Raw genomic sequence first — 16,044 nt, 5'->3', positions numbered from 1 at the left:
CGTTAGACAACTTAGTTCTTTTGAAATGAGTTTCTTATGGTAATTTTCTTATGTTTTGGTCTAGGTACTTGACTAAATCGTGGTTCACGCAACATCAAGCCACCCAAAAAAGCTTAAACGTGCCAGTTTTGAAGTAAATATAACTATTAAATTTATCAAAGAACGCCTTTGTTGCGAATTAAATATTAGGTGAGAGTCACCCAAACTGCGCGGCATGTTTGTCTCTCGAGATAAAAAGCACTCCCGCAAGGCGAGAGCATTCACATTCCATATTCCAACCTCACAGTTACGCTACCCATCCGTATCCCGACCGCCGTACATAACATTAACGCCTCTGTCCCAATTTTGATAAGTTGGGAATAAATCGACTAACTATAAGTTTCGTCTGATTTCTCACCTCAAGCAACAGCTGCCAGGGATTTAACAAAAGAATGAGAGTTTATGGTTTATGGTGGTGTTCATTAGTATTTGCAATAAATAGATAAGGGGTACATTTTATATTTTAGTTCATCTTGAGCTTATTAACCGCTAACATATACGACCATAAACCATGGACAGTCTTATTACGAACTTGGACTTGTTTGTTATCCTAAAATCTCAAGGTTCTAGTTTTAATCAAGAAGCTTTGTTTGATATTGTGCTTACTAAATCAAAGCTTAACCTATCAGAAGAAGATCGTGAGTCGTGACACCTTGAAAGAATTTTGCCGAAGATTTACAAGAGCTGCTACTGACAGATGGAAGAAAAGCCAACGGAACACAGAAAAATTTAGAATAATGTATGGATCTTGGTTAGAAGCATATACATATTGACTAGCCAAGTTGTTTTTATCTTCAGTTGGATCTTCAGTCAACCCAAGCAGTAATTAGCAGTGATCTCATTCCTCATACACCAAGCACATCTTCAAATGGAACCATGACGCGATTGAAACGTAAACCATTTGAAGACCTCGGAACGAAGCAGAAAAAAAACAACACTCTATAACTTTCAACCCATAATGGTGTCCAAAAACACACTTAGCCCGAATGTCTTCGACGAGTCAGTCAAAGGTAAGTGGACTAATTGGATATTTAAAACCATATTCTTCTCGATGCTTTGGGCGGACCGTGGAGTCCCCTAGGGCCCTTTGGATCACATTGGAGCATTTTGGCCACTATGGAGCACCTTGGAGCATGCCGGAACCCAGTGGAGCATCTTGGAGCATATCAGACCCCAGTGGAGCAAATGTGTCTTTAATGGAGCGCAGTGGAGCATTCCTCTTTAGTTTGCTCCGCTCACGGTTCCCGCCCCCCGACCTCTCTCCCGCATTCGCCCTCGGTCGTCGGTTGGCAGTTTGTTTCCGCTTGCGATCGTGCGCAGACGCCGCGTGTGTTGCCTTCCGATTTCTTCCACTTTTTGTGTTTTTACTTTCTTTCCGTTTTTCACGTGTTGTTTATTTACTACCTTAGGTAAGTGGCCTACTTTTGGTGTTTAGTTTTGTTTCTACCCTAGCCTTCCTTATGGTTTTTAGATGTTTTCTATGTGTAGGTAGTTCTGTTTATACTTGTCCCTACCCTGTTTTGCTACTATATTTTGGTGTTTTTCCGTGTTTTAACCTTTTATTTTTCTTTTCAGGTTTATTCTTCATCTGCTTTCTTCCTTCTTCTTCTGTCCTCGCCTTTACGGTTTTGCGTTCGCAGGTTTGTAGATGTTTATTTTCCTCTTGTGGTACTTCCTATTTTCCGTGTTTTCCTACCCTCAGTATATATTCTTGTGTTATTTCTTTTCTAACTTCCTTTTTTTTTTTTTAGATATGGACATAGACATAGACATAGACATCATTTATTGGTAATAACATATTACAGGTCACAATTGGTACTTATTTCTACATATCTTATATCTGTCTGACGTCTGCCATTATGATTGTCGGCGGTGCCGCATGGCTGAGGAGTTGGAGGCTTGTCGCCGTGAGAATGTGGAGTTGCGGGCCGAGGTTCAACGGTACTCAGTGTTCCTGAGTTGGGCTTTCCCGGCTTCGCCTAGGAGGTCTACCTGCGCTGATGCCTCGGCACTGTCTTCTATCGCGACCTCCAACTCCTCGAGCTCCTCAAGCTCCTCAAGCAGCAGCGGCAGCAGCAGCAGCAGCGTCCCCGGCCCCTCCGTCGAGATGTCTGGATCCGATCGCCAGGCTGCCGTCCCCTGCGAGGAGCCTGGTTCCGCTGGCAGGGCAAGCACCGGGTGCGCCGGCAAAGTCTCCGCCGACTCATCGGGATCCCGCGGCCGGTCTACGATTGCTCGCACGAGGACCGGGACCACGGGCAGGGCCGCCCCAGGGAGCGCCCCTATCTCCGCCGTTGGTGCACCAGTAAAGCTTCCCGCCTACCGTGGCGCCTTCCTTTCTGGCCTCGCCAGCGAGGGTGCCTCCCACGAGATCCCGGGGACAAGCGGACTCACCCGTCCGTCTCTCCCTTTCTCTTCCGCTGGGTCGGGTAGCGCTCCGCTCACCCCCCCCCCCGCGCGATCACGTCCGACACTGGTTATCTGTCTCAGTCTTATGTTGCCGCTATAGCCGAGATGGACACCGTATGCGCCTCCGACAGCAGCCTCGGCCCCCCAGGCGGAGCCTCACCCGCAATCCCGAGTCCGGGTCCCCCAAGGGAGGCCAATGGACCTCTCGCGGCCTCGACCCCGCTGCCAGGTGCTCGGCCCCCCTTGGGCACCCCGTCCCTCGCGCCGAGAGGTTGGAACAGCAGCCTACAGGAACAACGGAACAGAAAACAGCGACCATGGAGAGTGAACTGGCCGCGATTACGGTGTCAGCTAGGATATATCCTTTCTGGAAAGATATGCCTAAGCAATGGTTCAACCAGTTCGAGGCGATCGTGGGTCCCCAGAAGATGTCCAAAGAGGCAAAGTTCGACCTGGTAGTGGGCAAATTAGGCCGAGAAGAACTGACCACGGTAGGAGACATATTAGAGAATACGGAAAGGAATTACGACACCCTGAAAGCTAGGCTCATCAAGGCGTTTCAGGAAAGCGCCGACCGGCAGTTTAATAAACTAGTGAAAGAAATGGACTTAGGGGAACAGAAGCCGTCGCAGCTTTACAGAAGAATGGCTGAAGCGGCCAGGGACGCTAACGTCGCAGAAGAGACTGTCCGGAGGTTATGGTTGCAGAGACTCCCGACAGCATCGAGGGCGCTCCTCGCAATGGTACCAGAGAGCGCAAAGTTGGAGGATCTGGCAGCGATGGCCGACAAGGAGTCCATGGGCTCGGGGGTGATAGCAGCTGTAGCAACCCCGGAGAGCCAGTTGACCACGACGATAAATGCTGACCTGATAAGTGGGTTCCGAGATATGGCTTTGGAAATAAGGCAACTTAGGACTGAAGTGAACGAACTCAGGTCAAGGCCTCCGACAAGAGATTTCCGTCGGAACAGGAACCGGTCGCGTTCAAGGTCGCGCGGCACGAACAGGAATCCGAATTGGTTGTGTAGATACCACTTCAAGTTCCGGGAAAATGCACGGAGCTGTACCCAACCGTGTGCCTGGGGCAGGCAGCAGCCGTCGGCAGGCGTAGCGCCGCCGACAGCATATACCTGGCAGCAGCAGTCGGCAGGCGCGGAGCCGCCGACCGCGTTCAACTGGCAGCCACCGCAGGGAAACTAGACGCGGTGCACCCCGGAGCGGCTGGGGGGTGCTTGGAGCCGAGATCGGAAAGCCACCGCCTGTGTGTTTTAGACTTCAATAGTGGTATTAATTTTCTCGTAGACACCGGAGCAGACGTATCCATCGTACCAGCTAGTAGATTCAGTGCCACAGTGCGTCGCGAGTGTGGTTTAAAATTGTACGCAGCTAATAACACGGAAATTAAAACTTTCGGTACAGTGTCACTAGAGCTCAATTTAGGACTGCGGAGAGCGTTTCGGTGGACATTTATATTGTGTGACGTGACTCGAGCCATCATCGGTGCAGATTTCTTAAGGACTCATAAGTTAATGGTAGATTTGGACAGTAGAATATTAGTTGATAAAGTGACAAACTTTGCGTGCGTAGGGTCTATTGAGCATTGTGAACATGTGTCCATAAAATGTATTCGGGATGATAACCCATACCGTGACATCTTGATGCGTTACATGGACGTAGCAAACCCCGTATCGTTTAAAGAACCTGCTAAACACAGTGTAAAGCACTACATAGAGACATCAGGTCCTCCGGTATATGCGCGAGCTAGGCCGTTACCGCGAGATAGATATGAGCAGGCAAAGCAGGAATTTCGTAACATGCAAGCTGTAGGTATTTGCAGGCCGAGTAAGAGTCCTTGGGCCAGCCCTCTACACATAGTTCCGAAGAAGGACGGGCAGATCAGACCGTGCGGAGACTATAGGAGGCTGAACGCTGTCACGAAGCCGGATAGGTACCCGATTCCCAGGTTACAAGACTTCACGTACGGATTATCGGGTAAGTCGCTATTTTCCACTTATATATCAATCGAGCATATCATGCCATAGAAGTCGCACCTGAGGACATCGAGAAAACGGCAATAATTACGCCTTTCGGATTATTTGAGTTCCCAAGGTTATGTTTTGGATTACGTAACGCAGCACAGACGTTTCAGCGTTTCATGAACGCTGAATTACAGGACATCGAGGCGATCACTGATAACCTAGGCGCAAAGTCTTCATTATTTTGTTACATAGATGATATAATAGTAGCTTCAGAGAACGATAGTGTGCATAGGGAACATCTTACAAAAATTTTTGAGCGTTTCGAAAAAGTCGGTTTAACGATTAATTTGAGTAAATGTCAGTTTGGACTATCGCAGGTAGATTTTTTAGGTTATACAGTTTCAGAAAACGGATTACGACCACGCGACGACAAAGTAAAGGCTATTATTAAGGGCCCATTTAGACGGTACGAGAACTCGCATACGAGTTTTCTTACATTGCGTTATTTGATGGCTGTGCAAAATTTTATGTAACCTCAACAGCCCGCAAAGTAACTAAAATCGCATGCGAGTTCGGACGCCGTCTAAATCAGGCCTAACTATCCGAGACCCGAGACCGTTGAGCAACTTAGGCGTTTCTTAGGAATGGTTAACTTTTATAGAGCACATCTAGGTAAAGCCGCGGAGATACAGAATCATTTAAATAAGTTTTTGCACAACTCGAAGAAAAAAGACCAGACGAAAATTGAGTGGGACGCCGAGGCAGAGACCGCGTTCGAGCAGTGTAAGGAAAGCCTTAAAAGCGCCGTTACATTGTCATTTCCGGTACCGGACGTTCCACTAGCTCTTATGACCGACGCGTCTGGAACTTGTGCAGGTGGCGTGCTACAGCAACGCACGAATAACGTTTGGAGACCCCTTGGGTATTTCTCAAAAGCATTTTCAGAGCCTCAGAAGAAGTACAGTACATATGATAGGGAATTGACTGCAATATACATGGCTATAGCACATTTTAGAAACATGGTAGAAGGCCGGAGATTGATAGTGTATACGGACCATAAGCCCCTCACGGTAGCGTTAACAAAAGTAGGCTCAGCGAAAGAAACACCTAGGCGAGCGAGACAGCTAATGTTTATAAGCGAATTTACGAGCGAAATAGAACACATTAGCGGCTCACAGAATATAGTTGCTGACGCGCTATCACGTGTAGAAACAATAGCGTGCCCTGTAGCCAGCGATTTCGAAGAAATTGCGCAAGCACAGGAAGCAGATAAGCAGTTCGCGGACTTGTTTACAACAGACAGAACAAAGTATAAATTATTAGGCATGCCAAATTCAAACGTAAAGTTATATTGCGAGATATCAGGTGACGTGGCTCGACCGTATTTACCTTCAGGAAGATAGCGTTCGAGTCAGTACATAATGTTAGTCATCCTGGGATTAGGACCACGCGTAAGATGCCCAAAGATATTTTTGGCCAGGCATGAATAAAGATGTAGGCACATGAGCAAGGGCGTGCGTACAGTGCCAAAGGGCAAAGGTAAATAGGCACACGATATCGAAGTTAGGTAAATTTCAGGACCCGGAAAGGTTTAAGCATATTCATGTGGACATCGTGGGACCTTTACCCACGACAGCTCAAGGTTTTAGGTACGTCGTTACTATGATAGATCGTTGCACCAGATGGCCGGAAGCCATACCAATTGTTGACATGACAGCGGAAACAGTATCTAAAGTTATTTATGCAAATTGGATTTGTAGATTCGGTTGTCCAAGTTTAATTACAACGGATCAAGGTAGACAATTTGAAAGCGATCTATTTAGGGGTTTGATGAAATTTTTGGGCGTTCAGAAGGTACGTACAACGCCTTATCACCCTCAGAGCAATGGGATCGTCGAACGTTGGCATCTGGTAGCTAAAAGTGCTCTAACAGTCAGGTTAGCAGACAACGCATCCTGGGCGGACGAGCTTCCAACGGTCCTACTAGGACTCCGAGCAGCGTGCAGGTCAGACAATGAGGTAAGTGCAGCTAAGATGCTATACGGATTACGGTCATGTATTGAGATTACCGGGTGATTTTTACGTTCAGTCGCAGAAAGGTTGCGACGACCCATTTTCATATGTAGAAAGACTTAGATCGGTAGTCGAGAGTCTACGTCCCGCGTCACGAGCGAATAGCGATTCGAGAAAATTATTTGTGCATAAAGAGTTAGAGTCATGTTCTCATGTTTTTGTAAGAAATGATATGGTACGTAAACCGCTTACTCCTAATTACGACGGACCATATTTAGTATTGAATAGAAGGCCTAAGACTTATAGAATTCAGTTACCTAACAGACAAGTAGAGATATCCATAGATAGGTTAAAACCAGCATTTTTGTTAAATGAACAGCCAGAAGTAGAAAGTTCCTCGGGAAAGAGAGATAATAGTAATACAGGTTTGAGCACAAATGAGCCCAAACAGCCTTTAGTGCAACAAACGCCGACACCTGTGACTCGTACCACGCGGAGCGGGCGAGTTATAAATAGGCCAGTTAGATTTTTGCTTGATGAATAGTTGTCACATACAAGTAGTACCACAGTCAATATATGGGAGTACAATGACTTTAAGAATATCTATGTCGAGAGCTGAGGAGTAAAGTTACTTGCGCGGAGGGTTTCCCGCAAGTGATCATTTCTTAATTCAGGTTTTCCTAAATTCAGGAAACCCGGGTCCACTACATTTGTCTTTTAACTTAGTATCTCCTGGATGGAGCCTGGACCCTGGGGATGGAAATCCCCTAAAGTAGGACGTTAGTCACTCCACCGGGTGGATGGCTACATTCAAACATAATTACTTATCGCTAAAGTTTTTCAGTTTCAAGTCGGGCTCTATAAAAGAGTACCGCAACTTAGTTTAGAGTTAATGTACGGCAGGTCGCGTAGGTACTGTGACGATGTTTAATTGCTAAGTATGCGTATCAAGGTGGTACGTGATATGTCATAAGTAGTAATATACTGATTCATGATTATTGTAGCATATTTAAACAGATGTTTTTCTAAATACATGTATTAAATCCAAATTCATCTCGAAACGTATTAGATGTTAGAGTATCACATAGTGTCAGAACATCTTGATTGTGTAACAATGGGATTATCTCAAGGAAAGCAGGACGATAGTAACTCTCAGTGCTAGCTATAGCAAAAGTAGAAAATTTGTCTAATCAAGTGGAGTCAAAACTAAATTATGTCGGAATTGGACTCATCGTTTTGGGAATAATTTAGTTTTTGGCAATGTGTTACATTGTAAGAACGAAATGTAAGCAATGTGCAAGATCGTGGGTACAGAGAACTGTGGAGAACATACCACCCACAGCGATCAAAGTTCATACTGTTCCTGCTAATCCACAACAAGTGTATTAACAATAAGTGTCATTATGTGAAGAAACATGTTTAACTTGTGTTATTAAGTTTTAAGTTCTCAGAACTAGAGGTATTTATTATAAATGAAACAGTGTTTGTGTAATGTAATGTAACTAGAGCGGATATGATTTCGCAACTCTTGTTTACCATATGAACGTTAGCTTGGTAAGCGTTCCTTGAACCTTTAACGCTGCAAGTATGTGTTACATTGTTAGCAAATACGTATAGCTAAGGTTAGCTTGATTTATTTTGTATTATTGACTATTGTGTTTGATTGTCCTTTGCTTTTCTTTTTTGAAAAAAAAGAAAAGGGGGGAATGATGTAGGGGCACGGCGGTGACGCATGCATTAGAGAGCAATTATGAACTTATTACTTTGGAGCTTTAGCTAACAGTCAGTCACTGAGCCATACAGCGCGCACACAAACTAGTAGTCGTACCGCGACACCGCCTGGCCCTCACATAGTTTCTGTGTATTTATAATTGTAACTTTCTGATCGTGTGAAGTCTGATTAAATGCAGAGTTAATATTGGACATTAAAAGTTTAATTTCTCTCCAGTCAAAATTACCCGTAGACTCTTTAACAAAGGCCACAGTGAATTATTATAGATATTAACTAATTAGCGTTTGGGAATAAACGTTAAAAGCCTATTGCAAAGCTACTTGAACATTACAGTTGGTATAAGTGCATAAATTCTTAGATCAAATGAAACTATTTTCTCATAGAAAATATTTTTATTTGTATTTTTTTTAAGCAGTTTCACTACTATTATACTATAAACATTAAATAAATGTCATATACAAAGAAAAAAATGACCAATGCATCCAGCTTGGAACACTTGGAGGCATTTGGTCAATTTTTCTTTGTAATTATATGACATTTATTTAATGTTTTGGTGCATAAATTGCTGATCCATGGCACAGATATCATTGCTCAAAACGATATTGTACCGATTGGTCATCTCTCTGAAGAAGCATCCGAGGCACGCAACAAAGACTTCAGAATGTTCAGAGAGCATCACTCACAAAAAAAAACGAGACAAGATTCGAACAGGGATGTTTTTTAATATGTTACTTTTGTCTTCCGATCCTGTCCTTTCTTCAATGAGGCCAACATTAAGTGGAAAAAAGAAACAGGCTTTCTTCCCTGAAACTTTAGAACTCGTCATTTGTCTGGAACCTCAAGAAGTGACAGATACCTCAAATGTGTACCCTGATTCTGAAATGGACACGGATTCGGAATTAAGCGACCAGGAAAAGTAATCTTTGAGGATTCCAACATTAGCATTAGAATACTTTTGATTAGGATAGTATTATACATACTTATTACTGTTTTTATGTAAACCAATTATTGATTGTGTTACTGATATTTATTTAATTAAGTAAATTCGTAGTATTTATCTACTAATGATTTTTTATATTTGCTATGTTGTTTCGTGTATTGAGGTGTGCAATAAAGAGTATTTGTACTGTATTGTATTGTAGCCGGACCTCATTATCGATCATTAATTTTAGACTCATCAGTTGTCAATATGTCAAATTTGTTAAATTTTGTTTCATTAAATACAGATACTAGGGTAATAATGTAAAGGATAAAATATAATGGTTTTATTTTCAAATTTCTACTTGTACCTAACTCTCGTACGCTCCATACATTTGCTTAGAATAAAAATTCACTACGCGTAAGTTATTGATTCGATCAAACTCCAATTCATTTTTTTTGTGGTCAAAATAACAAGTATTAACCGACATAACCGTATAATATAAGAAAATTACATAAAACAAAAACGATTAAAAAAAAATGCACCCCATAGTAAAATTTTAACAATGTGGAAAAATCAAGAATAATTGGTTTTAAAACCATCTGTTAGGATATTACGGGAAATTCATTATTTTCGGAGAAAACTAGATTTTTCTGATACGCGCCATACAAAGATTTTGAAAAAAAATCATAATTAATTATTTCTCCAACCAAATTAGCTAAGATTAATTACGGGACATAATAAAACCCAACAAAAGCTATTCCAATAAAAAAAAGTTCAAATTTAAGACCGGTTTCTATTTCTATGGAGGGTGATTTTCAGCCCACCGTGCGCCGTCTGTCATAACTTTTGAGTGTGCCTCCTCATTAGTATGTCTGCTGTATTATTTCAAACTCCAAGGACAGATATTATATAGACTGTAGGTTACCTAAAGCTGGTGGCAACCCAAAACAAGCAAGCAAGAGTAAGAGTAAGACAAATGAAACTAAAGCCTAGCCCGTCAATTTTATTATAATAGCTCTATATAAATCAACTTAACTATTAATGAGGGTTTAAAAGGATATATTAAAGACTACAGCAGAACTTAAAGACACTGCAATCAGCTGCAGTGATCAATTTAACACAACATCAGTGCTAGCGTCTGATCTTCATTGAGGGTGAGAATTTTGACCATTACCATTTTCAATACAATCCCCTAAAACAAAAGATGTCAGGTCAGAACTGACTAAGCATTCCAGTTAAATTGTTTAAATTATTTTTAAATAAATGATTCTTCATAACTGTAACATTTTATAACAGGTATATTTTTAAGAATAAAGGCTTAAATAAAGAAAACACTAATGTAACAATTAAAGGTGTCAGAGCAGAATTGACAAAGATAATTAAGAGAGCCTTAATACAGAGTGACAGCGCCGGCCCGTGCACTCTATCAGGGTAGAGCGGGTTTGAGTTTCGGCGCCCTTGGGAAGAAGTTTTACGACATAGAAAAAAAAATCGCGAGCGTAGCGAGCGCGAAATTTTTTTCATAGTATTGCCGTAATTTGAAGATTAACGCAATACCTACAGAATTTATGGATTTCATCATACAGAGTACGAAAGGGACAATGGTTGAAATTTTGCAGTCGCACCCTAGTATGGTTGTGGGGCTGAACGTGGATATCATGTACATAAAATAACGAACAAAATGGAGTACCTACTATAGTGGCCAAGTCAGGAAAGCAGACTTGAAATGAAAACGCGAGCGCGGATTTTTTCCTAAGTAACTAAAAGAGAACTGATAGTGAGCGCGAGCGAAGCGAGCGCGATTTTTTTTTTTTTCCTATTGACGCAATTTATTAAGACTCAACCCGCTAGCGGGGAAGCAGCGAGCTTTCAAGCTTTGATCAACTGCAGAGCTGCGGTCTTTGGCATATTTTAGGGTATTTTGACTTCACAGCGCCTATGTTCCCGACTTTTAGGCCTTATATTTCGCCATCAATATTATAATTAAGACACCGAACTCGATCGTCACCGTCGGGATGCCCATTTCGGTATTTTGCCACTAAGTGCCCTTCGGGATCTTAGTCCTTTGAAGTTCGCTCATCATCTCCTGTGATTCACAAAATTGCGCCTCTCTGAGACGTTTTGCGCCTTTGGCTTTATGAGGAACTCCGCTATGGACTATCGGATAGACTCATAATTTTGCATTTGGATAACGTAACTTTGTCGTTGTGCCGCACAACATGTGGTTCGTCAAGGGCTAAAATTCTCCTTTTACGGCGCCCTAGCAACAGCGCCCTTATGAATGTTGGTATATGTTGGCAATGTGGTGCAACTTTCCACAGCCTGAATTACAAATCTAGATTTTTAATAGCTGGATTAATTCCCGACTCCTCTCGCCGGTTTGTGATATGTGTGCGCCCACGCAATGTATTTTTTTTTGTATGGATTTTTCCATATTCTCGATTTTGGCGCCCCCTTACCATGTGGCGCCTAGAGCGACCGCTCCACTCGCTCTACCCTTAATCCGGCCCTGCAGAGTGAGGCTATTTTTTGATGCGATTGAACTAATTGTAATCTGTCAATGGAGAAAACAAATTGTCAGAGCAAAACTGACTCAAAATACCATGTCATCTTATATTATATCATCTAATTTAATTTCTTAGGCAGGTACAACAACGCTTTAGCGCAAAGGATTAAATAAAACCACTGTATTCATACAATCCAAGACCAGATGACAATAGGACTCATTTTTATTACTTACTGACGGTTTTTGTACCTACTGCGCAATACCTACAAACCACTATACGGAGAGACAGCGGTTAATATAAGAACCCCTGACCCGAAGGTGCCCCTACTTGACGAGAGCAGAGGCCTCCATTCGGTGCTTACTGCTTTTTGGCACAATTAGCAATATAATCCACAGGAGATAAACCATAAAACAACAAACAAGATTCCAACCTGTAGAATACGAGACGTCAACGACAAACAAATACAACCATTATAAAATTTGATTTACAATAAAATAGATGGACAATGTTATTAATCTAAAAAGACGGACAAATAGCAATAACACGAATAAAGAAGAAAGGAAAAACAGGACTGAAAAGAAGATCAGTCCAGCTCCGACGCTATGAAGTTAAGTTGAACTAGTTGAAGTCGCTTCGTTTGACAGTTAAGTGTTGCCAGCCGCCTAAGGGCCCGCACACACGGATGCAACAGTTGCACGGCGACATTTTTTGTCTCGGTCGTCACTCCTTGTACGCACGACAGAGACAAAAAATGTCGCCGTGCAACTGTTGTATCCGTGAGCGCAGAGCGTAAAGCTAGGAACACATCAACACACTACGCGGACGTCCGTCGTGAATCGACCGCGGACGGGAATCTGGACAATGGAAATACACGTAGCCGTGCAAACTATCGGTCGACGGACGTGGACGTGGCCTTGAGCGCGTGGACATCCGATCGAAATCTGGCTCGCCGGATGTTTTGTTCCGTGCACACTGATCGGTCGCGGTCGCGGTCGTTTTACGACGGACGTCCGCGTAGTGTATTCCGAGCTTACACTACGCGGACGTCCGTCGTGAATCGACCGCGGACGGGAATCTGGACAATGGAAAAACACATAACCGTGCAAACTATCGGTCGACGGACGTGGACGTGGCCTTGAGCGCATGGACGTCCGATCGAAATCTGGCTCGCTGGATGTTTTGTTCCGTGCACACTGATCGGTCGCGGTCGCGGTCGTTTTACGACGGACGTCCGCGTGGTATGTTCCCAGCTTAACTGTCTATAATTATATTCTTTTTTCGTCTATATTGTTGTCTTTGTTCTCGAAACACACGACCGTTCCACATCAAAGCAAAGACCTTTACAGGGGACAGCTCAATCACATTTTTTGCCATACGAAATTGAACCTTATTACTGAAACAGAAAGTCGATCGTATCAGACTAGCGAAAACGGTCCACATGAGAGGGCATTGTTTGGGCTGGTGTCCCTCTCGCACGTGTTGCCAGTGTTAATGAGTTTCCCATAGTAGTAGTATTTTTATCTGTATATTACCTGATTTTATAACTTCTTATATTATTTTAGTGTTATATTCAAACTAGGGTTTCGATATATTTCAAAAAATTGGAAAATAATTATAATGTAATTATTTTGATGCCAATAAATCAAAGATTTGTATAATTAAAAAATACCTTCAATTGGGTATTAGTAGATTTGGTAGTAACTTTGAAAATTGACTGATATCCCCAATTTATGACAGTGATGACGTCACTGAATAATGTTGACACATTGTTGACATTGTCAGTAAGTGCGAGAGGGACACCAGCCCAAACAATTACCTCTCATGTGGACACACTTTTTGACCTAACTAAACAATCTAGTTTAATAATTCTAAGGGCCAGTTGCACCAAACCACCTGTAAATGTAGGCTCTGTTCGTAAAATTTTACCGATTACGTGGGGGACTTAACGATTTGTTAATGAATTGCGTTGCACCAACCCAAAAATTACTGAACGTAACCGCTAACTGTGATGCCAGGTCGTGAATGAAATCCTACCAACATTTTATGGTAGAATAGATTTTTCATATAGCAACCCAATCATATAAATGTCAAAATCTTTATTTAAAAAAAAACTTAGGCGCAAACTAAACTTTCTTTGCAGCTCTTATCGAAATATTTAACAATTTACACCACTTATGTACACTTGTGTTCGTGGTTATCTTTAATGTATATTCATGACGCATGAAAAGGACGCATCTCTACGACTTTCAAGTGGCTATTTCCAACCTAAAAGCCTTTGTAACAAGGAATGAAGGAACCAATTACCAGGCAAGTTTTCTCATGAGTATTATAATAATTATAGGTAGCTTATTACAGACCTCTTACCCAAATGCATAGCCTTTATTCCGTGAACTAGCTATGAAACAAATTAGCATACTTTTGGTGCAGTACTAGGTAAGTTCAATGTCATACACAGCACACAGCCTATGGCAAAATTTCCAATAAGATTAATGACAAAACTGTTTATAGTAGCAGACATTTAAGTTTATTTATGTACTTTTACTTAAATTTTGTTGTGTTTGATAAGGATTATTAAGTACTAAATATAATAATAAGTTACATGTTGCTTTCTTTTCAGAGTTGATTTACACCATTTGATGTGGACTACAAGATGACAGTTCTACAAGTGAATCTGTTCTAGAAATCAACAAATTATACTATGAAATTAACTGGAAGTCTGGAAGAAACTTGTAGAAAATAAAGTTTTACAAATTATTATCATCAGAATTTCAATTTTGTCAATAAAATATATTTTTGTTACTTTATGTGCCAAATGACTATACAGTCTCCACTAATAGACCCCAACCCATTAAAAATTGTGGTTATAAAATTGGAAATTGAATGCTTATTCTAAAGACCACATTTTCACTGCAATATGTTTGAGGCTGGCATCTATTGGGATCATTCCATTTATTCACATGTTAGAGAACAGCACCGATAGTTTAAATGTGGCCGGCAGACACATTTTTTCCAGAGTATGTAAGTTTTCTATGTAATCAAGTGTTTACATAATTATATTACTGTCTGAGTAACCCACAACACAAGCATTATTAAGCTATCATGGAACTCAGTCAATCTGTGTAAAAATAAAGTCCTACCTATAATATTTCTTTTTTTCTAACTTATATCTAGTGTCACAGTTTATGATAATTAGTACTTTATTCATGAACAATACAGGATTTTATCTACCTTCCTGTATAGTCATTGTTTCCCACTATACTCTTATTATAACTATCTGCTTATTCAAGTTATAATATCCTTTTTTTGAGGTGTAGATAAATTACCCATGGAATTATTTACTGTTGTTTTAATTTCACAGAGGTATATTTCTTCTTTCCAGAATAGTAAGTAAAGTTTCCAAATTAGCATGACACAACTAGAAATTATTTTGCCTATATAATTATACTGCTACTGAAAAGTCTGATAACGCTCTGACATGCCACAATATTCACAAGCCCACCCTCAACAGTATGCTGAAAAATAAGTACAGAACTATAAGTGCCTATGAAATCTTAGACTCTGATTTATTTTAGAAATGTTCAGCTGCATCATTTATATCAAAGCAACACAAATTATGAAATACAATTTGAGGACTTTTAGTAGTAGGTAATAATACTTTAAAATGGTTAGAACATTTTGGTGTCAAGAATTTATCCCTGACCGACATGAAAAATTTAGGTATAAGTAAAGTGAATTTCAAGCAGATACTTACTATGTTTGCATTACTATTTAGGATATAAAATCTGTATTGCTTTCATGTTGGTTAGCTTTATGTACAGGGTGACCACTATTTACTACAACCAAAATTCCCTGACTTTTCCCGGTTTTCCAGGCGTTTTTTCAAGTTTTTCCCTGACCATAATCTTAAATGTAATAAATATACAATATATAATTGGAATACATTTTTGAGTTTTTGCTTGGGTGTAACTGAAACAAAGTCATCAGTTAGCATGGTTTATTATAATATAAGTACATATTTTAAAATCTATTGAAACTTCGCAATTTGTTCTTCTAATAACTCAGCTTCCTTGGCAGCTCCGTCGAGAAGTTTTTGCTTTTTGGCTTTAAGTTCTCTGACCATTTCTTCATTTTTTCTTTTTTCTGCTTTGAGTTTCGCCTCAGAACTTAAATTTTCCTTTCTTTTGTGTAGCTCCTCTGTGTACAAGGAGTGAGCATTACGAGCCGCGTGGATCATTTTTTTTTCCAATATTTATTTTTTCTATACCGTCGTGGTACGATATAGCATCATAAATGCGTCTTTGCGCAATTATAGATTCTTGCGAAAGATTTTCCACCAATATTTCAATACTCAAATCTTTATTGCAAATAAGGACAAATCCATGCAGTAGTGGATACACAGTATCAATAGAATCTTAAGCTAAATCCTTATTGATGGAAAAGCCAC

General features: G+C 41.0%; 2 protein-coding genes across 2 annotated transcripts; both read left to right on the top strand.

Annotated features, from left to right (window-relative positions):
* The first annotated feature begins 383 nt into the window (after nucleotides 1–383).
* LOC125235729 (putative protein TPRXL) lies at nucleotides 384–2,565 on the top strand. Its single transcript, XM_048142303.1, has 3 exons — nucleotides 384–1,679; nucleotides 1,791–1,798; nucleotides 1,889–2,565. Exons 2-3 carry the CDS (start codon nucleotides 1,793–1,795, stop codon nucleotides 2,546–2,548), a joined length of 666 nt encoding a protein of 221 aa, XP_047998260.1. The 5' UTR covers nucleotides 384–1,679; nucleotides 1,791–1,792; the 3' UTR covers nucleotides 2,549–2,565.
* On the top strand, nucleotides 2,565–3,647 carry LOC125236134. Its single transcript, XM_048142834.1, has one exon. The coding sequence runs from the start codon at nucleotides 2,565–2,567 to the stop codon at nucleotides 3,645–3,647; it is 1,083 nt and encodes a 360-aa protein (XP_047998791.1).
* Nucleotides 3,648–16,044: the final 12,397 nt, after the last annotated feature.

Source organism: Leguminivora glycinivorella, chromosome 18 (genome assembly GCF_023078275.1).
Source record: "Leguminivora glycinivorella isolate SPB_JAAS2020 chromosome 18, LegGlyc_1.1, whole genome shotgun sequence".
Taxonomy (NCBI): domain Eukaryota; kingdom Metazoa; phylum Arthropoda; class Insecta; order Lepidoptera; family Tortricidae; genus Leguminivora; species Leguminivora glycinivorella.
Note: the sequence above shows the minus strand (reverse complement) of the source record. Positions and strands in the feature narration are given on the sequence as shown.

What these genes read in the sequence shown, in the direction of transcription:
- LOC125236134 (XM_048142834.1), top strand. Translation starts at nt 2,565, where the DNA reads ATGCGCCTCCGACAGCAGCCTCGGCCCCCCAGGCGGAGCCTCACCCGC.